Consider the following 27,406-nt stretch of genomic DNA (forward strand, 5'->3'; position numbering starts at 1 on the left):
CTTCTTGGGGTCCTTGGGGATCAGGACCGTCCGACCTTCGGTTAGCCATTCCGGGTGTCTCTCGTTAACTAGCAGCTGGTTCATTTGTGCTGCCAGACGCTCGTGGAGTGCAGTCAGCTTCTTTAGCCAGTAGGCGTGAACCATGTCGGGCCCTGGTGCTGTCCAACTCTTCATACTGGATTTGTATTTTCTGCCCATTGAGACAATTTCTTTTTAGGAGGCATTCCCTCAGCTCCTGTCAGTCTTTGTCGTAGCCTTGAGAGTATAGATTCTTTCCTGGATGGTGACGTCCGTGACAGTGTTGCTTGTCTGCAGAAGGTCACAGTGGAGACTCTATCGCCAACTTTGGGGATGTACTTTGCCAGGTCACTGTCTGTCATTAAGGGAATGACAGTTTCATCAATCTGAAAAATATAAATAACAAATTAATAAAATTGTCAATATTAAAAAAACAAGGAATACATACAACTGCATATTTTAGAGTTGTTTTTGCTATCTACTTTTGATAACAGATACTTTTGGTAATGTGGTACACATTTGTCCAACATAAGATGAACAAAAATTACTTTTAAAATTACTCTATAAACATATCACGTCATTAATTAATGTCACTGATTAAACAAAAATATGAAATTCAATAAATTTTTTTAGAATGTGCATAGTAAATTGTGGATTGCGGCTCTCCGTTCAAAAACAAACACACAGACACCCCCGCACGCACACAGCAACAGCTGCAGTGGCTTACATTCTCATCTTCAAGTTTCTTGATCACATCTTCTTCAACTTTACGCTCTGTTAAGAATTCTCGCAGCCGAGTATCCATACCTGACCTCTAAACCACATGAAAATGAAATTAGTATTTTTACACTCAGTTATAAATTTTATGTAGCAGATTTTTACATGATAGCCTACCTATAAAATCACTTTATCTATGGCAAATCAGAATTTGATAATGATTGTTTTATTACTTAGATATTATCTATGGTAATGAGGAATGGAGCGATTGTCTACTTGGAGTTTAAGTAGTTCAGCATGAGCAATGACAACCTGCATCAATACAAAATCATTCCGATCACTGTATGCTTTATTAGTTCCCTTGGCAACGTGATACCTGCAGTGAGCTACTGTAACTGCAAGGCTTCATCCGATGATGCATTGAAAACTACGGCTCATTTAGCATGTATTACCTTAACAAGTGTGACTCACATGATACTACTTTCAAAGGAGATGTTCAGCAAAAAAAAGGCAATTTTAAGATGCTTTCCATCTAAAACTGTTATTATTGTCCAGACCAGATTAGTTGCACCAGCTAGTATGGTGATGTGGCCAGGGTAAAAGAGAGACACCTTCGTGACACAGAGAACTAAGGTTTTATGTTGAACATACCTCGTTTATTAGTAGCCTTCAGCATTGCTCTACTTTGAAAGTGTGCATTCAACAGAATGTGAAAAAAAAAATCCATGAATCCACATGGTAGGATTTGTAAAGAATTTATTCGTAAATCAGGGTGGAAAATAAGTATTTGGTCACCTCAAACAAGGAAAATCTCTGGCTCTCACAGACCTGTAACGTCTTCTGTAAGAAGCTTTTCTGTCCCCCACTCGTTACCTGTATGAATGGCACCTGTTTGAACTCATCATCTGTATAAAAGACACCTGTCCACAGCCTCAAACAGTCAGACTCCAAACTCCGCCATGGCCAAGACCAAAGAGCTCTCGAAGGACACCAGGAAAAGTATTGTAGACCTGCACCAGACTGGGAAGAGTGAATCTACAATAGGCAAGCAGCTTGGTGTGAAAAAATCAACTGTGGGAGCAATCATCAGAAAATGGAAGACATACAAGACCACTGATAATCTCCCTCGATCTGGGGCTCCACGCAAGATCTCATCCCGTGGGGTCAAAATGATCATGAGAACGGTGAGCAAAGATCCCAGAACCACATGGGGGGACCTGGTGAATGACCTGCAGAGAGCTGGGACCAAAGTAACAAAGGTCACCATCAGTAACACACTACAACGGCAGGGAATCAAATCCCGCAGTGCCAGACGTGTTCCGCTGCTGAAGCCAGTGCATGTCCGATATTTCGGACATGATATGATATTTCGTGGCCACAATTTATTTATTTTTTGTACCATGTCATCAGAGGGGCTCCGTAGTTTCTCACTCATCTGTGAATAGTGAACATTCCTGAATGGTCTGTAGTTTACGCGCGTTCCCTGAATGCATCACTAAACCGAAAAATCAGGAAGCAGCGAGGAGCAGACATGGAGACGAATATTCGGTCCAACGGAGGGGAATAAATCCAACCTTATTCCGGAGAAGATGACTTGATTTAGATTAAAATGTTCGTGATCGCAGTTTTGCTCCTTGTGGGGACAGGACTGACGGTAAACAGCGGTGAGTTTACGTTTTACACACGTCAAATCGAAAGTAAAATGATTAATGTCAGACGAGTTTATTCAACTAAAAGTTTTAATGTATTTATTTTTAGTGCACCTACATCACTCCTGTTGTGTAAAAATTGTCCTGAAAGAAGTTTGATACTTTAATACTTCCTGGCGCATAGAAACAAAAAGTCAGATGTATTTATAAAATGAAACTGTTTCTAACGACTTAAACGCGGCGTTCTGACAAACCATCGTACTTTGGCAAAGCATTCTACTGTACGTAGTTTATGCACTTGTCTGCTGTCACACAATAATTCCAGCATAAATTTAAGTAGGTAGAACAGTCTGCCACTTAACTTTGTGTTGTGCGCATGCGCAGCCACCAGGGGCGGATCTAGAGGAATTTTCTTCGGGTGGCATGAAAATGAAATGGGGTAGCAAAATCATTCTTTTCAGCACAACCTCACATGTCTGAATTTAGTTGATTTTTACTGACATACTGTATTAACACCACTGATCTGAAATCACACAAAAACATAAAATCCTTCTAGCAGCTATATTTTAGCTGTATAAACCACAGACATGTTTAGTAAATTGTTTTCATAACTTGAAATGCAAATATAAATTCTGCATTTTAAAAACGTATGCACAAACTTTGTAAACATATACAAGTATTCATCTAAAAATCCAGCCAATACATCTGGTGACAGTGGAGATAGTGTTTACACTGCAGTCTGCATTTGTGACGTTCATTAGTGCCCTCACTGACACACAAAACAAAACAACCACTACAAAACACACAAACTACACACTCCACGCTTAACGTCGCAAATCTCCCACATCTTAGAACTCACTATCGATATCTCTCTCTCTTACTGTTATGTCAGCTTAAATCAGTCATGTGATTTGGAGGTAGGCGGGTCCGCTGACCCCAAAGGGTTAATAACATTCATCTTCATTTCATTTCCAGAGTGTAACAGCCAACCACCTGTGTGAAATCTGAAATTCCCATGGTGTTGTTCGACATGTCCTCTGGCACAATCATAGGCATCGCTTGCCACTGAAAACAAGAAACAAGTTGATCTGCACTATGTGCTGAACAATTTGTTAATGGTGGAGGGGGAAACACTATGCAATATATTCAGTTTTGCTCAAAGTGTTAATGCTATCTCATGTTATCTCATGGCGCTGGCACAGCTGGCAGCCTTAACTCAATTTCCCTCAGGATGAATAAAGTATTATCAATCAATCAATCTTATTTTAATAAACAACACTGTCATATGCAAAACTAGGGTGGCACATGCCACCCTTTTAGAGCTGCCCCTGGCAGTAACAACGGGGAGTAGGGCTGCCACAAAGGATTATTTTAATAGTCAACTAGTCACTGATTATTTTTGCGATTAGTTGACTAATCAGATCGTGCATCCATTAGACGTAAAGCGTACAGCTTGTTGCACCAGCAGCATCTGCTCTTATATAACTATCATTAGCTTCCAGCTTTAAGTGTTTAAGGTCTGTGCTAACTAAAAATAAAGACACGATGATCCATCCATCCATTCGCTTCCGCTTATCCTTTTCAGGGTCGCGGGGGGCGCTGGAGCCTATCCCAGCTGTCATAGGGCGAGAGGCGGGGTACACCCTGGACAGTTCGCCAGTCTGTCGCAGGGCCAACACACAGGGACAGACAACCATTCGCACTCACATTCACTGGCACATTCACAAAGACAAGATGATAGTTTATTAAATTTTAATGAAATTTGCAGATTGTTTCGGTGAAGTTTAATAAACTCCTTGCTATCTAAAATATAACAGGACACCGGAGTAAACTCTCGACCGTCTCACACTTCTGATAATCAGCTGTCTGCTTGACGTTTATTCAGCTGTGTGAAAACTATAACTTTAATCTCAGACAAACCGATTTACTCAGGAACAAATAAAACAGTGAAAAAAGCCAAACAACAACATTTTTAAGTTATCTGAGTGACTCATATATCATGTTTATCCTGAGTAGCGAAAGACCTCGGGGGGTTTGAAAATGATGTGCTTAGAGTCCAGTGTTTTCTCCAGCTCTAGTGGACCTCGAGCTCCCAGTCAGCTATCCAGCTCGTGGGAAACACGTCTCCCTAAACGTCGGAGCGCTTTTGCAAATATGTGATGTCTTGATAATCTGAGCAGATATTTGAAGTTTACACAGCTACATAAATGTTGAGGTTATTCATTAGTTTCAGTCTTACTTTCTTGTTTAATTTGGCCGTTCTGTGTAAGAGAGAAGTTTGCAGAAGTTGATAGCGGATGTTTTTAAACTTAACCCTGATCACAGCTCTCTGCAGGGTTAAAGAGATCTGTGCAGAGGACAGCACCGTGCTCTGTCCTCACTAAATGACAAACAGATCACATCTGTGCTGCTGAAGAGCTGAAGAGCTCTCACTGCTTCTCAGGAGCTCTCTGTGTTTCTCTGTTTCTCCCTCATGGACCTTTAATCCAGGCTTTTACTGAGTTTTAGAAAATCCTGAAGCTGAGTTTGGGGGTTTTAAGTCGGAGTGGAAAAACACTTGTTAGCAAAACTTTTTATTTTCTTTAACAAAAAATTAAAGGTTTTTTCCTTCCAGAGAAAATTCAGAGATCTTCACTCTAAAGACTGAAAGTAATGTAATCAAAAACCAAATGAGAACAAGATGTTGGACACGGAGGTTTGGGTCCAAATCTGACACATTTGCTCCTGTGTGACTTTCAGACACTCACTCCCTCCATTACATCTACACGGCGCTCTCCAAACCTGTCGGCCTCCCGGGCATCCACGAGTTCACAGCCATGGGTTTGCTGGACGGCAGGATGATCGACTACTTTGACAGCGAGCATCAGGTGAAAGTTCCCAGACAGGAGTGGATGAGAGAGCGTTTACCTGCTGTTTACTGGGAAAGAGGCACACAGTCCCGCAAGAGCAAGCAGCAGTGGTTCAAGGTCAACATCGGCATCCTGATGGAGCGAATGGGACAGAGTGACTCAGCCAGTAAGTCTTTGCTGTGTTTTAATGATTTGATAACTCAGGTAAAATCCATGAAATCTGAATGATCAATAATCAGTAAGAAAGCATGAAATCAACAGCATAAAGCTGCCTGCACAGGAATGTTTCAACTTCAAGCTGTTCAACTCAGAAACAAATTATTCCTGCTTATTGGTTAAATTAAAAAGTTATGTTTTGATTCAAGTTCTTCATCTTTTCTCCTCTGATGTTTATGTAAACATTTATTTATTTCACCCTCCTGTGTTTCAGCCCCTCACGTTCTTCAGTGGATGGTGGGCTGTGAGGGTGAGACGCAGCCTGATGGCTCACTCAGGTTTGTCCGAGGCGTGGACATGTACGCCTACGATGGAAACAACTTCCTGTCCTTTAATGATACAATCGCAGACTGGGTCGCTGCGATTCAGGAGGCACAATTAACCAAGATGAAGTGGGACGGCGTCCAGGTGCTGAAAGATTACACCAAGGGATACCTGGAGAACGAGTGCATCGATTGGCTGAGCAAGTTTGTGAATTATGAACAACAGCAGCTTAAAACAGCCCGTATGTATGAAATTTGAATTCATTATTAGAGTCTATAGTTTTAATAAATTACTTATTTTTGATGATCCCTAACAAACCATCACAAGATTGGTTCAGATCTCTGGATTCATATATTTCCAAATTCCTTTGGAAAGATAAACCCCCGCGTATTAGCTTAAAAACGCTACAAAGAACCAAGGATAGAGGAGGATTAGATCTGCCTAATTTTTACCAATACTTCTTAGCCAACAGGCTTCAGTTCATCTCAGAATGGTTAAAACATACCTTCTTAGTTGAGCCCTGGCTAGATGTTGAACAGGCACTATGCAAGGATCTAGAGATCTCAGACCTACCATTTATTAGCTCAAACATCAAAAGACATGAATGCTTTAAAAGCATCAACATCAGCTTTTCTCTGACAGCATGGTGGGAGTTTCTAAAAATAACGGAGTCTTCATTAATCCCATGCAAACGTACACCTATCTGGAATAACCCTGACATATTACAAAACAATAATATGATTAATTTCCCAGAATGGAGTTGTAAAGGAATTAAATACTTAGAACATATATTAGAGGGAACAGAATTTATTCCATTTGACAGACTAGTTGAACAATATGGAATCAACAAGACAAGGTTTTTAGAATATCAACAAATTAAATCCATGGTAAAAAAGAAATTTAACCTCAGTCAAGTTGAATTACAAACACCACTAAGTGCGGCACATTTTCTTACTCTTAAATCCCCCAAATTATTATCTAAAATATACAGAACACTTTCTAAATTAGATGAATCAATATCCATTCCTATTGCAAAGTGGGAAGCAGATTTATCAGTCAGCTTAGACCAAAACTTCTGGTCTCAGATTTGCTTAAAAACCTTTAAATTAATTAAAAATCCCAGTCTGCAATTAATACAATACAAAATACTACATAGAGTGCACTATACAGGTCATCGGATGTTCAAGATGGGCTTTACATCTTCCAACAACTGCTCACACTGTCAAGGCAATACACCAGACAATTACATCCACGCTCTTTGGTTCTGTCCACCAGTGCAAAAGTTTTGGCGCGAGATATGTGAAGACTTATCAAAGTGTCTGAAATGTAACATTCCAAATTCCCCTGTAGTGTGTTTTTTGGGAAAACTGGATGAGGTCACTACAGAAACTAATACAGTCCACATGATTTTCACTGCCCTATGCATCGCCAAGAAAACTGTCCTCATGAACTGGAAAAATAAAAATAATCTTAATTCGAGCCAATATAGAAACCTTCTAATAGATCACATTAGTCTCGATATAGCCTCTGCCACCACATTAGATCAATCCCTCTGGGCTCCTTTGATCGGCTCCATCACCTAGCGGGGGTGGGGGGTTGTGGTTTGGTCCCGCCTTAGCTACTGTGGTTGATGTGGAGTTGGGACGGGCTTAGGGCGCCTGGAGGACCCCTAGAGACGTTATCCCTGGAGGGCTTAACCTGGGGGTTGTGTTCATAACCTGGTTAGTGGCTCTGGTCGCTCTTAGAGGTTGTTCTCCTCGTGGCTGTGTGCAGCGGGGCTGGAGGATGGTCTGTACTGGTGGATGTAGGTTACTGGCCTGGTGGCCTGGCTGCCCCTGAGTGGAGCCGGGGCAGGCGTGGGGGTTTGGGGTTCGGGGGTGCTTCCCCTCCGTGCTGGGGCTCTGGCTGGGCCTTGGGGGCTTCGGTCCTCGTCGGTGTGTCACCGAGGTTGTGAGCGGGTGGGTGCATGGGGGCTCAGCCCTGGCGCAGGGGGCCTCTTGTGCATTGGCCTAACTGGGGGGCTCTTCAACTGGCGGGGAGGTTGTTCCATCCTTGCAGGAGTCCACTCTGCAGGTGGGGGAGAGACATAGGAGAGGTGGAGAATAAACTTAACCTGGGTGTCTGTTGTCTTGTGTAGTCTGGGAGATGATTGAATGTTGGGGTGGGTACAGTTTCCTCTGCGGTGGGGTAGGGTGGGCTGCCCCGGGTCCTGTGGGGCTTGGCAGTGCTACCGTAGGCCCCGGTCTGGATGGACCTGGGCTCCCTTGCCTTGGTGGGTACCAGAGGACAAGGGTGCCTACTGGGGTCAGCGGGGGAGCTGGCCCTAGGGAGGGGCATCCTCCCCTCCCTCCTTTTCCTCCCCATCCCTGGCTACCTCCCTCTTCCCGCTCCACCACACTCACCCACACAGGTAGGGCCTTGGGGTGCGGGTGTGTCACGAGGGTGCAGAGGAGACAATGATTGTGATTGCGTGTACATGTCCATTTATGTCAGTCCTTACGTTGGGTAAGTGCTGAGTGTTTGCATATGTGTGCATGAGGGTGGGAACGCATGTTTGTGTCTGTGTGTGCCTGTTTGTCTGTGTCTATATGTCAGGTCGGGTCTTAGACTCCACCTCTCTGGGAACTCCCAGGCCCTCCAAGGCCTATCTCCCCTCACCACACTCCCTGCCGGTGACTGATGCCCTCAGGGGTCGGTGCATTGGTGGTTCTTGGTGTCCGGGGCTGGGCACTCAGGTATGTACCGGCTCGCTCCCGGTGGCTACCTGGCGGGGCCTGGCGCCTGTTGCTCGGTCAGGCCTCCTCCACGGTGCGGGGGGCCCTCGGGCCTCCGGCCTCTGGGCCTGTGGCTCGGTTCACTCTGGCACAGCTGGCTGCCGGCAGAGCCGGCGGGCACGCCGGTGCAGCCCCCTCTAGCTTCTGCTCGGTGGCTACTGGGTGACACCTCGTCTGGGGATCCTCAGCCCTTCCCATGAAGGTGGCACGGATGCCCCTCCGGTGGTCCTCCTTGGGCTCTCGCACTCTGGGGCCTCTGGATGTCTGGGGCCTGGATCTCCTCTATGCCTGCTTCATGCCCTGGGGGGCGGGGCTATGGCTCTCTACATCCTCTTGCAGACCATTACATGTGGAAACCATTTGAATACAAGCGCGCTGATCCACACAGGTGTGCACACGGGTGTTCACTGCTCGTAGACTTAAATCACACCTTTCTTGGCTACTACTTCGAAGCACATCTGTCCTGCGTGCTGCACAACAACATTGAATATTTAGTATATACTGCTGTTTACACTTAGCTAGATTAATGCGATGGAGTTGTGTTTAGTATGTTGCTTTGTTTTGGTTTTTTTGCTTGTTTTCTATTCTTCTCTCAACAGGTGATCCAGGAGATTTTTTTTTTCTCCCCCCCTTTCTCACTGTCCCTCTCCCCTTCTGTTTTTCCTTTCCTTCCTCTTTCTTTCTCCCTTTCCTATCCCTCACTCACGTCTGTCCCGTCTGTAACATCTGAAAATAAAATATAATAAATAATAAAAACAAAGGTCGACCAAATGGACCAATACGGCAATGCCACGATGATCCATTTGGCAAAGTAAATCCATTGGGTCTCCTTGTTGGTCTTCAGACAACAATTCTGACGGCTAAAGAACCAAATGGGACAGGCAAAAAAAAAAAAAGAAAAAAGAGTCTATAGTTTCAGTAATAATGAATAACTGTACATAAATTCATGAAAGCCTTTTTTTTTTTTTTTTTTTTTTTTTTTTTTTCCCCCCCCCCCCCAGTTTTAGGTCAATGTGTGACAACATTTCACCTTAAAAAGCATCAATAATATTTGTATTTATTTCTGATAATTCAATTTTTTTTTACTTTTAAATTATGAGCTGTATGTAACGTCCTTTGTTTGGCAGAAATATCAGTTTTATTGGAACCAAAATAAATGCTCACACATTTAACCAAATATTCCTTCAATAAATGTGTCACTTTAACATCTGCATGTTTGCAGCCTGTGTGATCCATGTGGACATGTTTGTAAAATGAAGCAGAGCCTCTCTGCAGGTTTAAACTAGAAATCAGACTTTAACAGATCAGGTCTCACTCTGTGAAAGCTGTATCTGCGGCTCGTCTGTGAGATCTCTGCAGACCAGAATCAGAGTACAGAATTAAACCACTGTCATAAATAAATGAACAATCAAGTGTCTTTTATGGAAGCTGCTCCTCGAAGCTTCTCAGAATAAAATGAGGTAAACTCAGCCAGTCACATTTTTAGTTTTTCTCAGCCAATTAGATATTTTCTTCTTTGGTGACGCGTCATTATTCACAGAGTTATTATTCACAACACAAAGAATAAAGAAGAAAAGCAGTGCGACCAACTCCCAACCAGTTTTCATGGAGGTTACCAACCTATTTTTCCTCTTGTGTGACCGAAGCTTTAATACTTACAGCTCATATAAGACATCCAGTACCAGCTGGTTCATTCTTTAATGTGTCACAGATAAATTCATTAAATCAGTGTTACAGTTACCACATGTAGTGACACAGTTTTCCATTTCCTGCTTCCAGCTCCACCTGATGTGTACATGTTTGCAAAGAAGGCCAAAGTGGAGACAAACCTCATCCTGACCTGCCTCGCCACAGGCTTCTACCCCAAAGACATCATCGTGAGGATCAGAAGGAACGGACGTGTTCTGACTGCAGTCGACGGCCTGAAGAGCTCAGGAGTTCTTCCAAATAACGATGAGACCTTCCAGAGACGAGACCATGTGGAGATTTTGAAGTCTGACCTGTCATGGTTCAGCTGTAAAGTCGTTCATGAGGCGACTGGTGTGGATGTTATGAAGCTTTGGGGTAAGAAACTTTATTTATTGCCTCTGTTGTTGATCATAACTCTGTTTCTTCAGTCAGAGCCTGGAGCTCCTCTGTGTCCAGCAGATCTGCATCATTCTGTCCTGATCACAGTCCTGAGGTCAGATCCATGTCAGTCCATCTAGAACTAAGCTAGCATGTCACATGTAGCCCAGCTCTGCAGCCCTGAAGAAGCAGAGCAGCGATCTCCTCCAGAGCATCACTGAATAGTTCCAGATATGAACAGTTTCAGTGCCGTCCCCTCTCACTGACCTCCTGTTGCTGCTCCACATCACTGCTGTCAGATCACTGACTCCATCATGACTGTGGCTTCAAATCTACATCTCAGTAACAAACAGCAGCAAATAACTGACAGTGACCTCAACCTGAAGCTTGTGTCTGTGTTTCAGAGAACGGTGACCCTCCGGAGGAACCTGGATGTGGAGCTCTGATTGCTGGTGCAGTGGGAGGATTCTTGGCTCTGGTTGCTCTTGTTGCTGTAGCTGTGGGTCTGATCTTGTATCTTGGTAAGTCCAGTGTGCTGTTGTGTGTAATTATTGTTGAGTGGAGCTAAAATGTTTGTCTTTGTATCCTGTAAAAATGAAACTGTCCTGGTCTCAGACAGTGATGACATGGAGCTGTTACTGATCATCACATTTGAAACACATGAAGAAAATCATTGAAATGAATGTAAGAAATGTTGAATATCAGCTGCTCCAGTCTGTCAGCCTTCAAACACTTCACTTAGTATTCTATTAGGACTCCATGAGGGGGTCAAAGGTCACAGTCATGTGACATGATGTCAGACTTTCCTGTCTGCAGCTTCTGATCCAATAACTTTGAGCCCTCTGGGACATAAATGTAGTTTTTCTGTGCAGAACAGAAATGATTGATGTTTGCTGATAGTGTGCAGCTCGTTTCCTCCACCGTCTCCACTCAGACACATCTGCATGTAGAGCTGAAACTTTTCAACAACAGTTAGTCTGGATCACAGTAAACTGTAGGATTACACTTCAGCATGTGAGTCATTCACACTGCATGTTAATGAACACGCTGCTGACTGAGGCCTGATGATGATATCAGAGTTGAGCTGCTTCACACATGTAGAACAAACCACTGAGTTCATCCATCATCACTGACAGTCTGTGTTACGTCTGTTTACAGGACGCAGACGTGGAGCCAACGACAACAAAGGTAACATCTTTATTTTTCTCTTATGAAGTTTGGGGTGTGTGTGTGTGTGTGTGTGTGTGTGTGTGTGTGTGTGTGTGTGTGTGTGTGTGTGCCTGCAGCTTCCAGCAGTGGTACGTGTTTCCTTCTCCTTCCTCAGACACACATAACAGTTTAGTTTAAGACCCAGTAGATTGTAGAGGATGTTCTTCATATTCTGTGTGTTTTATGTGGAACGGTGCCTCTTTTATATCAGTCGTTCTCCATCTGTGGGGCACAGAGTGGGATGTAGAGGACCAGTGAAACAAATTTCTATGAGAGTCATTGTTGCATTAAAATGAAACTTTGATAACTTTTTATTGATAATGGTGAATAAAAATTGTGTGACGTGGATGTTTTTACTTTCTGAATTGGAACAAAAAGGTTTTTAGGAACGTCGACTCCTTTCCTGCAGGCTTTCCTCCACGTTCCTTTGATGTGAGGTGTTCAAGAACACTGGGGAATTCCCACGTTTATCTTTAAATTAAGACTACAAATATAACCCGGTCTATTCTCTCCCACTCTTAACTACATGACAGCACCACTTATCACCTTAGCCTGTGAGAACCTGCAGTAATCAATGAAAGGAACGACCCTCACATCAGAACGATCACCAGCATCACATCAGTGTGTTGCTAAAGTTTGCTGTTTCCTTCATGTAGCTCACAATGTATGTTGTCTTTACAGGAAGTGTAGCAGTTACTGTAGATAAGAAGGCTGATGCTAAAGATGGGAAGGATGGGGAAACCGAACGTCTCACAGGCAGTGACAGTAAGTCTCCCTCAGCTAACATGCTGCTCTGTGTTGTATAATATGAGTCACATTATTCTGTACTGTGGTATTGACTGATACATTTTAAGCTCATGTTGCAGCTGATTACTTTTTTTTTTTTTTACTTTTTTTTACTTTTTTCCTCCTTTGTCTTTACAGGAAGTGCTGACGAAGACGAGGGTAATAAAGCAAGTTCCAGTAAGTTTTTGTCAGCTAACATGTAGCATTGAGCTCTGTGATGTGTAATTGTAAGCCACATTATTCTGTACTCTGGTAGTGACCGACACATTTTAAACCCATGTGAATACTTTTTTCTCCTTCACAGTGGCCTCTTCTTTCTCCAGCGGTTTTTACTCTGACATGTAAGTATAACTGATGATGTAGGATACTACTGCACCAGTCTGATATCAGTCTCACAGAGCTGGATCCACATCAACTTGATCGTTGCTAGCTGACTTTTCTTTTTTGATTTTGACTATTTTATTATTTTCCTAATAAATATCAGATCAGTGGGTTTCTATTTTTGGAAGTCCCTGTTACATTTAATTGATTTAAATTACAGATAGAAAGTAAATATTTAAGTGGAGTGTGTCCCTTACACATAAGGGTTTATTAATTTTCATGATATGATCAGGTTGGTGTATCCCTCACTGAGAACCTGCAGTATGTTTTCTGAGTTAGAGCGAGGGTAGAAAGCAGCTTTGCCAAAGAACAGAGAATAAATCAGAGCAGATCAGCCTCTGTGTTACTTTACATGTAAAATAATACTGTTGTTCATGCCTGCAGCTCACAGGTTCAGGATTCACACTAAACCTTCTGCCACAGAGAATACTGGCTGAGGTCATGCTAAATCCAGTGCCTCCAGCTGTATCCCTGACTTTGACCTTTCCTCTTTGGCCCCCCACGAAAAATCCAGCATCACTAATTTAGGTGTGAAAATGGACCCCAGCCTAAAACTCGACTCACATGTCAATGCTGTGGTTAAATCCTCCATCTTTCAGTTGAGGCAGCTGTCAAAATGAAGCCCATCCTGTCTAGATGCCGCCTTGAGACTCTGATCCATGGATTTATCATCGCTCGCCTGGATTAATGTCTTGTGTTTGGAATAAGCCAGGCCCCCCTCTCACATCTACAGCTGGTACAAAACACTGCTGTACGATTTTTAAGCAAACGAGAGCACAAAAACCCCGGTTTAGTGGACCTTCACTAGCTTACCATTCAGTTTCCAATCCATTTTAAAATTCTTTTATTTGTTTGGAAGTCTCTTAAAGGTCTTGGCCCTTCTTATTTGTCTGAGATGTTTCACCCTTACACGCCATCACCTGCTTGTAGATCAGCTAACCAGGTGCTTTTGACTCTCCCAAAGACATTTTATAAATCCAGAGCCTTTGCAGTTTTCCTAAAACGTGGAATGAGCTGCTGCTAGAGGTCAGGCAGGTAAACACTCTCCTGCTGTTTTTAAAACTCGTTTAAAAAAAAAACAAAAAAAAAACCCAACACCTTTTCTCCTTGGCTTTTATACCAGCGTGAGTTTTCATCTGTCTTGAACTTTTACCCTTTGTATGTACTGATGTATTCGTTTATTCCTGATCTCTGATTTTTTTTTCTTTTCTTTTTGTACAGACCTTTGGTGCTTTAGAAATAAAGTGGCATGTGTTTTAAAAGGAATGTGACAGGAAATTTCATTACAGCATTTACTTTAATGAATTTACATTGGTGTGTCGTGGTAAAACATAGTGATTAATCTCCTTTATTTATTAATAAGGCCAAAGAGTTTTTGGCCAAGCTGAGTAAACTGCAGGATGATTACAAAAACTAAACTGTGTCTGATACTACTGTGTAAATACCTTCACTGAACACTGTCAATGTATTTACTAATAGAGTTGGCAAAATGACATTTTTTTTTTGTTTTCATTTAATTTTCAAAATTTAAGAACATCCACTGTTTAACGTCTTCATGGCAACGTAGCAACAGTTGAAATGAATCTTTCTCTGCTTTTAAAGACAAATATGCAAGTTGTCTGCAAAACAGTGAAATGAAAGGTTATACGGTTTAAAAAAGAAAGACAGAAAAATAGACTCCTAGTGGCAACATGTACAGTGCAAACAAGAGTAGACCCAAGATTGAGCTTTCAGATGCACCATCATTAAGAGGGGCTGCTGTAGAGCTGTGGGGGCACATGCTGAAATAAAAAGTCCTTCCAGATAAGTAAACTGAAACCACTGACACGTTTGAGCCAGCATATCATATTTGAGAATGATATCTATATATGTTTTCCTTTTTATCAGCGTGTGTTTTAACGATTGAGGTTGACTGTGTCAAAGGCAGCAGGGCTGCCAGAATCCAGAGTTAAGAGAATATCATTAACAACATTAGAATGACTGATCGAACTAGGCTTTGACTTTGACTGTGGTTTCTCTTGTGAGTATGTTTTGAAATTTGCACTGCACAGATTTACACTTAAGGGAAACAAAAAAATATCAACACTGAACCTTCTGTTTGTTTTCATGCATGTAAAAATAATACTGCTGTGTGTCCCTGCAGGTGATGCTTATGACAATTAAGATTTTGAGGCCCTGGAAACAGCCAGACTGCTGAAAGTGGCAAGCCAAGATTGTCACAGGCTGGGTCTCCGACCCAGCACTCTGAGTTTTCTTTGTATTTTTTGATATGTTATTAGTTTGTGTTATTTCCTATTTGCCTTTAGTTTAGGCAGTTATTGTTCCTGGGTTTTCTATGTTTTGGGGTTTTCTATTTATTTCATCACGTATTAGGTCTGTTAAGTTGTGTTGTCATTTCCTGTTTTATTCTGACAATGTCATGTGTTCTTTGTTCATTATATTTAGCTTTCCTCTCCTGGGCCCTGTTTCAGGAAGCCGGTTTAGTGGAAAAACTGAGTAAGTATACCCTGAGTTAACGAAAACTCTGGGTTTTCGGTTTCACAAAGCGAGTTCAGCTGCAGCCTGAGTGAGTCACTATGACGACACACTCCGTGAAGCTAACCTGCCCCCTAGCAGGTTTACTACAACTAACCCTGACTGTCTCCGCCCCTTTGTCGGAAACCTGACAGTAGGAAGTGTCGGACATGGCGTGCCCCTTCCTTGAAGAGCCAGTAGATCGTGAAGCCCAAATTCTCCGCAGAGCTCTCCGCCGGGAGAGAGTGATCAGAGCGCATTTGGACATTTTATCATTTCCTGATGATTTTCTGTGCGAACGTTACCGTTTCTCAGCACAATCTATAATTTATTTGAATAACATCCTCAGGCCATATATTACGCATGTGACACATCGCGGACATGCTCTCAGTTCATTGCATATTATTTGTATCGCACTTCGGTTTCTTGCAAACGGGAGCTTTCTGTATAATATTGGTGACGCTGAGCACGTTTCCAAGGCTACCGTCTGTCGGGCAGTCAGGAATGTTACAGTTGCACTGAAACGTCTCCTGTACACGTTTGTGGTGTTCCCCGGTCATAGACCCACAAGATTTATCAAAGAGGGATGCCACAAAATTGCAGGTATCAGGATGACCAAAACTTAATGTATGATGTGGTGATACTTGGACTACTACTTAAATTGCACATTTATTTTCAGGGTTCCCAGGCGTGATTGGCTGTATAGATGGCACTCACGTTCCAATCATTGCTCCTTCAGTAAATGAAGGAGACTATGTGAACAGGAAGTCTTTCCACAGCATTAATGTACAGGTACATAGTTCCCTGTAGCATTTCAAACTAACAAATTATTTCATTATAGTAATGGATGCTAATTTGTGTTCTCTGCACTGTGAAGATCATATGTGATGCTGCCAACATTATCACAAATGTGGAAGCCAAGTGGCCAGGCTCTGTCCATGACTCACAAATATTCCGTGAATGTACACTGAGCACAAAATTTGGACATGGTGAGTTGAGAATACTTTAAAATATATAAAGACCAATTGCTTCAGGGACATTTGAACTGAAGTGTATCCTTCTGTCTTAGGAGAGTTCACTGGCTACTTGCTTGGTGATAGGGGGTATCCATGTTTACCCTATTTGCTTACCCCTTACCCTGACCCTGAACCGGGCCCACAGCAGCGATATAATCTGGCTAATTGCAGGACAAGAGCCAGAATTGAAATGACTATCGAAATGCTTAAGGCCCGGTTCCAGTGCCTGCAAAGACTCAGGGTCACCCCAGAAAGGGCATGTGACATTATTGTGGCATGTGTGATTCTTCACAACATTGCCACAATTAGAGGAGAACACTGTCCTTCTGAACCAAACAGCAGTGATCCAAACCATGAACATCCTGACCCTCCCACGGACATACAAGATGGAAGCGCAGTCAGAGACACCATATGTCACAATCATTTCCTTTGACCCATCACCTCAACATGTTGAAAGAAGAATAAACAGATTTTTTGTTCAACTGGCTTTATTGGTCGCCTGTATTTCCTGTACACAAAGTATTAAAAGATGTAAACCTCATAAAGTGTCTCTGTTGCTTCCTCCTCTGTAACAGCTGTCAATGTTTCTTCATTATTTTCCTGTAGTAAAGAAATAAACAACATTGCTGTTCTACTGTAAACTCATATAATCTGTGGAGTATTACTCACAACTGCATGTTGGTCTGGCTCAACAGGAGGCTGCACCAGATGCAGTACACCATCACCATCAACTGATAGAATATGAGGTTTATACAGGTCACTTATAACTTACAAGGGACCAAATGGCAATTAACAAACATACCAAGCACCTTACACTTCATTGTCATTATGCTCTCAAAGACAACCAAGCCTGAGGGAAGGCAAAATCAGTCGGAAAATAACTTCACTACAAAATAATCCATTATGGTAAAGAGTTTATCAAATGAATGAGTAGCACTGCAAAGGTGACTGTGAAGAAAGGATGTATGCACATCATGTATTATTTTGAATTTACCCCCTATGTAGGCACTTGTGTCTTGCGGGGTTATTGCCTCAGAGGATGTCCCCGCAGAGATGCCTTCGGCCACAGGGCGCCCACTGTTTTGGCTGAGGGCCAACTGCTCAGCCTCTGTGAGTGGTGGTGGTGGAGGACCCCCACCTGTTTTTCGGGCCTCCGCTTTTTTCTGTTGGCTATAACGGGCCACATTTGAGCATACAGAGTAAGCAAATATGTACTTGTAATGTGCTCAGATAATTTCAATAAGTGCTTACAGAAAGAAAATTAATGTAGCCTCTAACTGCAATTGATTTACATCGGACAAACAGACCAAGCACTATGACTCATAATACAATTACACCTCACCTGTTTGGACTATATTTTTATATTTCATTTTTACTTGCTGCCAGGAACGTTTGGGGCCTGTTGGGTTGCACCTGCGCTCACATCACATCACAAAATAAAATGTATAAAATAACAAATAAAATAACATATGATAAAATAACGTGTTAAATGGGTGGAAATCCCTCGATCAATGTTTAAATTAACACTCACGCATTGACTCTGTCGGCTATGTTTTGCCATGCATGCTTTTGCAGCTGTGGCTGTGTTACTTTTTTCCGCGGAATTTGCATGTTATCGGCATATGCTGCCATCAGAATTTCGGCCTCAAGCGCTGTGAAATACATTGACCGCGCCTTCTTTCCCTCCGTCTCCATGGTGACTCGCTTAATCTGTGCTCCGCTTATCAGGGCTTTATGTATCCTCGTCCGCGCGCTTCACTTGGGGTTAAAGCAACTCCGCGTTGACTGAACTAATTGTTATCAGCCTTTCTGAAACGGAATATTCCGAGTTGGACAGTTCGGGGTTACTCAACCGTGAGTGTCGTTTTTCACTCTGAGTTTTCCAAACCGGCTTCCTGAAACAGGGCCCTGGTCCCGTCTTTAGGTTTATGTCTGTCAGCCGTTCCCCCATGTGTCCCTACTTCCCCTGATCACCTCATGTCTGTATTTAAGCCTTTTGTTTTCTTCATGCCATTGTCGGTTCGTCTGTTTAATCTCACCAGAGTTACAGTTATAGTCATGGTCTTAGCCTGTTTACCTCGCCCCAGTTATAGTTCTAGTTTTCGTTTGTTATGTTGACCTTAGCCTTAGTTTTTGTCTTTGCCTGCTTATGTACTCCACAGTTATAGTTATAGTGTTTGGTCTTAGTACCTTATAGTGTTTTGTTTCTTAGTGTTTTGCCTGTTTGTTTTGGTCTCTTGGTTCATTCCCTGCCGTCATCGCAATAAAGGTTCACTTTTCTGTTAATCATTACAATTCCTCGTCATCATCTGCTTTTGGGTCCTGTTTCCACATACATCGGCGCACCCCGCCGTGACAAAGATGTCCAAAGCCCTCATAAGAACTTCCATCAGATGAAAATAGGGCTACGCAATTTTTCCCAAAATGATAATTATGATTATTTGTTACAATTATTTATGATTTTTGTAACCAAACTTTTATAGTGCATTGTCATTTAAAGAGAAGAATTCTGGTTCATATTTGCACAAATTCCTGAATTAAAAAAAAATTGGCCTTACTAACATAAATTCAGTGCACTGATGCACTATTTAGGCTGTATACACCGCAGTACTTGATTTGTTTTTGCTTCACATTGTATTGACAGAACACACACTTCATTATGGTTATTTAATTGTGGGAAGCCAAAATTGTGATTGAGATTTACCTAGTTTTACCAGAACAACACCAATAGGCAAAGTATTTATGATCATAATGCTGAATGTGGTTCTATTCATTTAAGTTGCACCACCATCACATAAAATTTAAAGTTTACAAGGTCATGAGTGCTGTTGGTTCCACAATTAAAAATGTTTGGCTCTACTCCAGAAAGCGTGTCCAGCAAACCAGCTTCTTCTCATTAATGTACTTTTCAAAATGCTGTTCAACATCATTTAATGACTATATTTCCACACACAAACCCGTTTCAACAAAATGTGACAATAAGATTGCTGAAATTAATTTTTAAATTAAATCTCAAAATTGTTTTAGCTTTGCCTTAATTTAAATAGTCTCAGATGTTGTGACAGACATTTTTCTGTCACTGTTTACGACACACCATGTGAGAAAGATTACACACATATAAGTCCATTTATCAAGTGGAACACAAGCTGTAGCTGGTATTAATCCTGGATAAATGGGAGGGTCGAGTCGGTAATGATATCTTTGATTTTTTTTTTTTTTGCCTGTCCTGTTTGGCTCTTTTACATCAGAATTATTGTCTAAAGGCGAAGAAAGATGCCCAACGGATTTACTTTACCAAATTGACCATCCCAGCCAGTGGCGTGTCTAGAAAATTTTTGTTGGGGGGGCCAGGTAGGGGCACAGATTTGGAGAAGGGTGGCAGATGTAATTGGCAGATAATGTTAAAAACAATTCTACCAACCGTTAACCATAATTCAATAACCCCGTAAACCTAATAACCGAATGCGCTTTTAACTCTTATTAGAATGAGATTTTAACCACTACGGTGCAAAGTTTTTAGATACTGCGTTGATAAAGTACAAGAGATACAATCAGTCAGTTTTTATTCAGCATTCAAGGACATCAATATTTGCATAGTATTTTTACTGACATGTAGTGCACATGTGTTTTGGGCAAAAACATTTTTGAATATTAAAATACAAACATTTTTAACATACAATTGGCAAATTAGCCAATGCCAATGCAAAACCGATGCCTGTTTAAAAAAAAAAAGAAGATAATCTTCTCACAAACTGGTGTTTGATTTTGAAACAGGAAAAAAGTGGGGAAACAACTGAAAAGACTAACATTTGAATAAAACCTGAAAGCAAGTAAATACTTTATACAGTGGGGCAAAAAAGTATTTAGTCAGCCACCGATTGTGCAAGTTCCCCCACCTAAAATGATGACAGAGGTCAGTAATTTGCACCAGAGGTACACTTCAACTGTGAGAGACAGAATGTGAAAAAAAAATCCATGAATCCACATGGTAGGATTTGTAAAGAATTTATTCGTAAATCAGGGTGGAAAATAAGTATTTGGTCAATAACAAAAATACAACTCAATACTTTGTAACATAACCTTTGTTGGCAATAACAGAGGTCAAACATTTACTATAGGTCTTTACCAGGTTTGCACACACAGTAGCTGGTATTTTGGCCCATTCCTCCATGCAGATCTTCTCGAGAGCAGTGATGTTTTGGGGCTGTCGCCGAGCAACACGGACTTTCAACTCCCGCCACAGATTTTCTATGGGGTTGAGGTCTGGAGACTGGCTAGGCCACTCCAGGACTTTCAAATGCTTCTCACGGAGCCACTCCTTTGTTGCCCGGGCGGTGTGTTTTGGATCATTGTCATGTTGGAAGACCCAGCCTCGTTTCATCTTCAAAGTTCTCACTGATGGAAGGAGGTTTTGGCTCAAAATCTCACGATACATGGCCCCATTCATTCTGTCCTTAACACGGATCAGTCGTCCTGTCCCCTTGGCAGAAAAACAGCCCCATAGCATGATGTTTCCACCCCCATGCTTCACAGTAGGTATGGTGTTCTTGGGATGCAACTCAGTATTCTTCTTCCTCCAAACACGACGAGTTGAGTTTATACCAAAAAGTTCTACTTTGGTTTCATCTGACCACATGACATTCTCCCAATCCTCTGCTGTATCATCCATGTGCTCTCTGGCAAACTTCAGACGGGCCTGGACATGCACTGGCTTCAGCAGCGGAACACGTCTGGCACTGCGGGATTTGATTCCCTGCCGTTGTAGTGTGTTACTGATGGTGACCTTTGTTACTTTGGTCCCAGCTCTCTGCAGGTCATTCACCAGGTCCCCCCGTGTGGTTCTGGGATCTTTGCTCACCGTTCTCATGATCATTTTGACCCCACGGGATGAGATCTTGCGTGGAGCCCCAGATCGAGGGAGATTATCAGTGGTCTTGTATGTCTTCCATTTTCTGATGATTGCTCCCACAGTTGATTTTTTCACACCAAGCTGCTTGCCTATTGTAGATTCACTCTTCCCAGTCTGGTGCAGGTCTACAATACTTTTCCTGGTGTCCTTCGAAAGCTCTTTGGTCTTGGCCATGGCGGAGTTTGGAGTCTGACTGTTTGAGGCTGTGGACAGGTGTCTTTTATACAGATGATGAGTTCAAACAGGTGCCATTCATACAGGTAACGAGTGGGGGACAGAAAAGCGTCTTACAGAAGACGTTACAGGTCTGTGAGAGCCAGAGATTTTCCATGTTTGAGGTGACCAAATACTTATTTTCCACCCTGATTTACGAATAAATTCTTTACAAATCCTACCATGTGGATTCATGAATTTTTATTTCACATTCTGTCTCTCACAGTTGACGTGTACCTCTGGTGCAAATTACTGACCTCTGTCATCATTTTAGGTGGGGGAACTTGCACAATCGGTGGCTGACTAAATACTTTTTTGCCCCACTGTAGAAGCTTTTGTTAAAAATGTCCTCTTCCTCTAAGACAGCTTCCCAAAGTGCAGACCGTCTGCACTTTGGGAATTTTGCTCTTTATACAGTAAAGTTACAGCAGGATACAAATAACATCAGGCTGATCCTGCCACGATTTGTTCCCCGGTTTAAATCACGAACAAACAGGATCTCACAGCTGTTTGTTTTTAAACCTATTTTGCACAGAGAGGCAATTTTTAAGAAATGCATTGATAGCAATGTTAAATATTATTACACAGAAAAAAACAACTACATGTAAAATAATCACACATGACGCCTCTGCCTTTGTAAATGGAGGGACAGTAACTGCATCTGTGTACGTAAGCGTGTAAAACCTGCAGACAGTCAGATTAACAGTGTTTTGTCTCTATCTGCCATTCTGCAGTTCATCTCATAGGAAAAAATAAGGTGCGCTCAGCGTGACGTGAACAAGGCACATACCTTTGACATTGTGTGACGAACTCTGTATTCCTCGTCCACACGTAAACGCAAAAAAGGAGTTTTAAAAAAAATCTCCGTTTTCGGTGATTCGAAACGCCGTTTACGTGGACGAAACAGCTGCGTTTTCAAAAATACCCGTGTAGGTGCGGACACAGCGTAAAAGAGTTAGTAGTTTATTTTATTACTACCTGTAATTTATTGCAGTTAACTTGTCAAGTTACACACACTTGAAAAGTCAAACCTGAACTCTAAACAGGAAATACTTTTCCTGAACATTGGCTTAAAAATTTACTGGTTGTGCAGCAATTTTTTTTTATTTTTTAAGTTTTTCAAGTATGTGTGTTTTCAACTGTGCAGTGATGCGTAAATATGAAAGTTATGTTAATTATTTTTATCATGATATTGTTAATTTTACATATTCAACTCACAAGTTTACCTGAATTAATTTCTTTCCTTCAGACTCTCAAAGCTCCTCTGACTCCGCCTCTGACTCAGGTGTCTCCTGTAAGTATCGTTTATTAATAGTTGCACAGGATCAAACTTTGGGTGTTAAAATTCATCCTGGAGAAACTCATAAACAGTTTTAATGAAAAATATGATTATTATCATTATCATTATAATTATTATCATTATAATTATTATCATTATAATCATTATTATTATTACTATGAAGCGCCTTGAGGCGACTTTTGTTGTGATTTGGCGCTATATAAATAAAATTGAATTGAATATTATTATCATTATAATAATGGATTGGATTTATATAGCGCTTTTCAAGGCACCCAAAGCGCTTTACAATACCACTATTCATTCACTCTCACATTCACACACTGGTGGAGGCAGCTACAGGTGTAGCCACAGCTGCCCTGGGGCAGACTGACAGAAGCGAGGCTGCCATATCGCGCCATCGGCCCCTCTGGCCAACACCAGTAGGCAAGTAGGGTAAAGTGTCTTGCCCAAGGACACAACGACCAGGACAGAGAGCCCAGGGATCGAACCGGCGACCTTCCGGTTACAGATGCGCTTCCCAACCCCCTGAGCCACGGTCGCCCGTTATAATGATATTTATAATTTTTATCATTATTGATACGATGCTCTTGCGCTAAGGTCAGCACTTCATTGTTGAAGCTCACAGGTTGGTTCAGTCATGTGACCACGGTGTGACTGTCACAGCTGTGAAGAGTTTCACAGGAAATCTGTGCAAAGGTGAGTTTTAGATTCGTGCGATCATCAGAATGATCAGCTGACCTGCAGGAACCGTGATTATAGCTCAGGTTTGTGCTGGAGCAGCAGGATAAACGCGTCAGGACGAGAATCCTGAGCGAATGAACATTTTTCTCAGCATCAGTAGGACCAAACTGTCACTCTGTCCCACCTCAGCACAGCTCACTATCCTCCTTAACAGGTCAGTTTGGCGGCTGATAGGCCGCCTTGGGGAACGCCCCCACCTCACAGGTGCCTACAACTGTCCGCTTAGTCCACAGTGGATTAAAAGAATATTGTGCAACTACACTAAAATACACAATATAAATATGAGGATAAAACCATGCAATATAAATATCACAATAAAATCATGCAAATAAAATTAACACTATGTACCAACACACAGCCTGATCCAAAACAAAATATAAGAACACAATTTTCCACTGTGTGATACATGAACTAGTTTTTCAGCATCACCCTGAGACAGGTGACCCTGAATCCTCCCTTAGTTATGCTGCAATAGACGTAGGCTGCCGGGGATTCCCATGATGCACTGGGTGTTTCCTTTCCAGTCACCTTTCTCACTCACTATGTATTAACAGACCTCTCTGCATTGAATCATATCTGTTATTAACCTCTGTCTCTCTTCCACCGCATGTCTTTATCCTGTCTTGTTTCTCTCACCCCGACCGATCACAGCAGATGTCCTTCGTCTGCAGCTTGTAAGGAACTGATCTTTGGAGTTCCACCAGGGGCTAAAAACGCCTGGGCTTAGAAAAAAGACCCCCAGAAACAAACTACAGGGCCAAAGTTCACATATTTGTTGTTGTTTAGTGTTTCATAGTTCAAAGTTCAAATCGCTAATTCTAAATCTTTGATTCACGTACAATCTGAGTGCTTCCATTCAGTAAAAATCTGCAAAATGTCAATTTCATTGTGTGTGTTCCCATTATTACTCCCTTATTACACACTTATAACATTCAGTAAAACAAAACAACTACCAGAAGTTAAAAGAGACCAATAAGACCAATAAAAATCACTTCAATAAAGCAATCTATTTAAAACATAATGTGTTTGTATTATTATTTTTAGTGTTGGTGTTCCAGGGTTTGCTCTTCCGTGTGTGATCTTCCAGAATAAAGCTGGGAATAAAAAAAATAGAAACCGTTATCCAGCTGAAGTCTTCCAGCTGTTGCTCACTAACATCAGCAGGAAGGCGAGCAGCTGTAGGTCTCAGGCAGACACGGAGACCCCGCTCCAGCAGGAGGATAAAACTGGTTCTAAACGAGAACAGAATGATCCTCGTGGTGGTTCTGGTCCTCGCGGGGACAGGACTGCGTGTGGACGGCGGTGAGTGACCGTCCTGCAGGAGGCTTAAAAGTGAAAGTAAAGAGTGACGCACATTTCAGACGATCGATTCTAGAGCTTTAACCCTGCTGCACAGGCCTGACATCTCAAAACAAAGGAGGAAATAGCTTTCACGAGATGTTCCGTGTCTGTAACTGTCCCCACGGACCGAGAGAAAACTCCGTGTTAGTCCATCCTGAGATGACCGAGTGCTGCTTCTAATTTCCACAAGTCTTTACTAACACTGATGTTAGTGCGTTATTTGTCACACTTACCGTGGAACATATATATACTGGAATACTGGGTATAAAAGTCTGGGCTAAGTCTTCTGTTAGAAGGACTGCAGCAGTCCAGGAGTTGGGTTAACTTTCTTTCATTAAGATTGTTTCCATCAAAGTGTTTGCCAGGCTTAATCCAAATTCAGTGCAGCCATACTTGAACTTATTGTTGTATAGTAGGGGAGACCGGGGATAGTTGTAACATTTTTGACATTTCTGTCTGTAAATTGGAGCTCTTTTAAGGTAGTGGATTCAAAATGTAATGCAAAGTATTTACATGTCTCGGCTATTAAATAGTGCAGCTATTTTCTCTGCAGCACAATTACCCATTGCATGGTATGGCCTCAAACACAAAGAGTGAAATGTTACGATTAACCCCATAGTCTGGGTTAGTTGTAACACATCCTGGGGTGAAATGTAACACAATGAAATAAGGGTACTAACAAAACATTAACATGTAATCTTTGTTTATTCAACACATGAATGCACTTAGAGACATTTATGTAGCTGTGTGTGTGTGACAGAATGCAGAAATCTAGCTTTTGAACATATTCCAACCCCCCCAAAAAGACAAATTATGGAATTTTCTGCAACTGAATATTTCATTAATTTTGATTGGTCTTCCTTGAGTTTGGCCTCATTGGCTCAGTGGGCATTATAACCTACAACTCTTGCACCAATTTTGAACATAACAATGAAGCTGAAAAAATGTAGTTGTTCACCAGCATCGCAATTCCATTACTTTTTATCATGGCTTACCTTGGTGTGGTTTGCAAAGTGCTTCAGAAAGATGAGGAAATCTGTTTCTTGCACCCATCCTGATTTATTTCCACTACCAGTACTTCCTACTGGTCCATCTCTGACACAGTGGTCTGCATAATGTATGTGTGGGAACACAAACAGTGGAGGAATTGTGTTGCCAATGGCATTAACCGCATATACAAAAGCGACCAGTGAACCTCTCTCTGCTGATGTCGTTGCCCCAACTTAACTTAATATAAGTTAAAGTAAAAGTGTGGTAAGTTGCAACATCTGCATTATTGTTACAACTAACCCAGACTCCTATAGCCATGAACTAGCTAACATTACAGCCAACGGCTAAAACATTAGCACTAAAGACCTACACAGAATATATCCCCATAGACATACAAATAACATAATTCAAGTTTGATGAGTTTAACTGCAAAGCAGATAATGCTATTAAACATTGAAATAAAGTAGAAAAACTTACTTTTTGGCATACAAATTACTTTTTTTGGTGTTAAATTGTCTGTTTTTGACAAAATGTGCTGATTTTTCACGTGTGATAGCAGAACTGAATTAGGCATGCACAGGATGAGTCACATCATTTGAAACTTAGCCCTGATTGGAGAAATTGGAAGTGTTACAACTGACCCACGTTACAACTATCCCCGGTCTCCCCTACATCATTTTACATTTTCTCCTTCCAGCTGAAGATGAGGCGTATGCACAGAATTCGAAGGACGGTGAAAAAATCCTCTTGACATGCATCGCCAGAGGCCAGGGAGCCATCGACGTGGAGATCAAGCGTAACGGGGAGACTGTAACTGAAGAGAAGGGTCTGATGAGATCAGACCCTGAGACAAATAAAGACGGCACCTTGGAGATAAGAGCCCATGTGGAGATTTCAAAGGATGACAAGTCTAAGTACAGCTATGAAGTCATTTATAAGAACCAGAACATTAAGCATGACTTCGGTAAGAAAGTTTTCTGTGTTTTCAGACCTGTTGTTGCTTAGGGCTGTGTCAGTTAATGTATTGAGGGCTTGAGTTTCACTGTGAAATTTTGGTGTTTTGCATAATTTATCTATTATTTATAAAGCTGGAAATTCATCTAATATTGTTCTACTCAGACTGTGCATTGCCCTGGAGAGGACCATCAGAAGTCCAGCGGAGGTGGACAGAGATCCATAATCTGGAGTACTACACCACCGACCCAGGTCTGTAACGCTCCTGTTATAGCAGCACTGAAGTATCAACAAAACTGGAGCAGGTCGGATATGCAGAGAATGAAACTAAGTCGGCAGGAAGTGAAAATGAAACAAGCAATCTCATTTTGGAAGTATCAAAGTTTAATGTGGTCGAAACATTGAGATATTTACATTTACAGTTGTGTCCAAAATGATCCGGATGAATGTCTTACCAAACTTACTTCATCTTGTAACACTCCCCTGTATGTAGCTGGT

General features: G+C 41.8%; 1 protein-coding gene across 1 annotated transcript; it reads left to right on the forward strand.

The window, feature by feature from the left end:
• Window positions 1-2,344: 2,344 nt before the first annotated feature.
• LOC146609107 (H-2 class I histocompatibility antigen, Q10 alpha chain-like) lies at window positions 2,345-27,168 on the forward strand. The gene is made up of 7 exons (XM_085346947.1): window positions 2,345-2,399; window positions 5,124-5,399; window positions 5,664-5,954; window positions 10,267-10,551; window positions 22,832-22,876; window positions 26,652-26,918; window positions 27,074-27,168. The coding sequence occupies exons 1-7, from the start codon at window positions 2,345-2,347 to the stop codon at window positions 27,166-27,168; spliced, it is 1,314 nt and encodes a 437-aa protein (XP_085203073.1).
• The last annotated feature ends 238 nt before the right edge of the window (window positions 27,169-27,406 follow it).

This window comes from Diplotaxodon limnothrissa, linkage group LG22, assembly GCF_057381915.1.
Source record: "Diplotaxodon limnothrissa isolate DT_005_m linkage group LG22, D_limnothrissa_male_GT1.1, whole genome shotgun sequence".
Lineage (NCBI taxonomy): Eukaryota > Metazoa > Chordata > Actinopteri > Cichliformes > Cichlidae > Diplotaxodon > Diplotaxodon limnothrissa.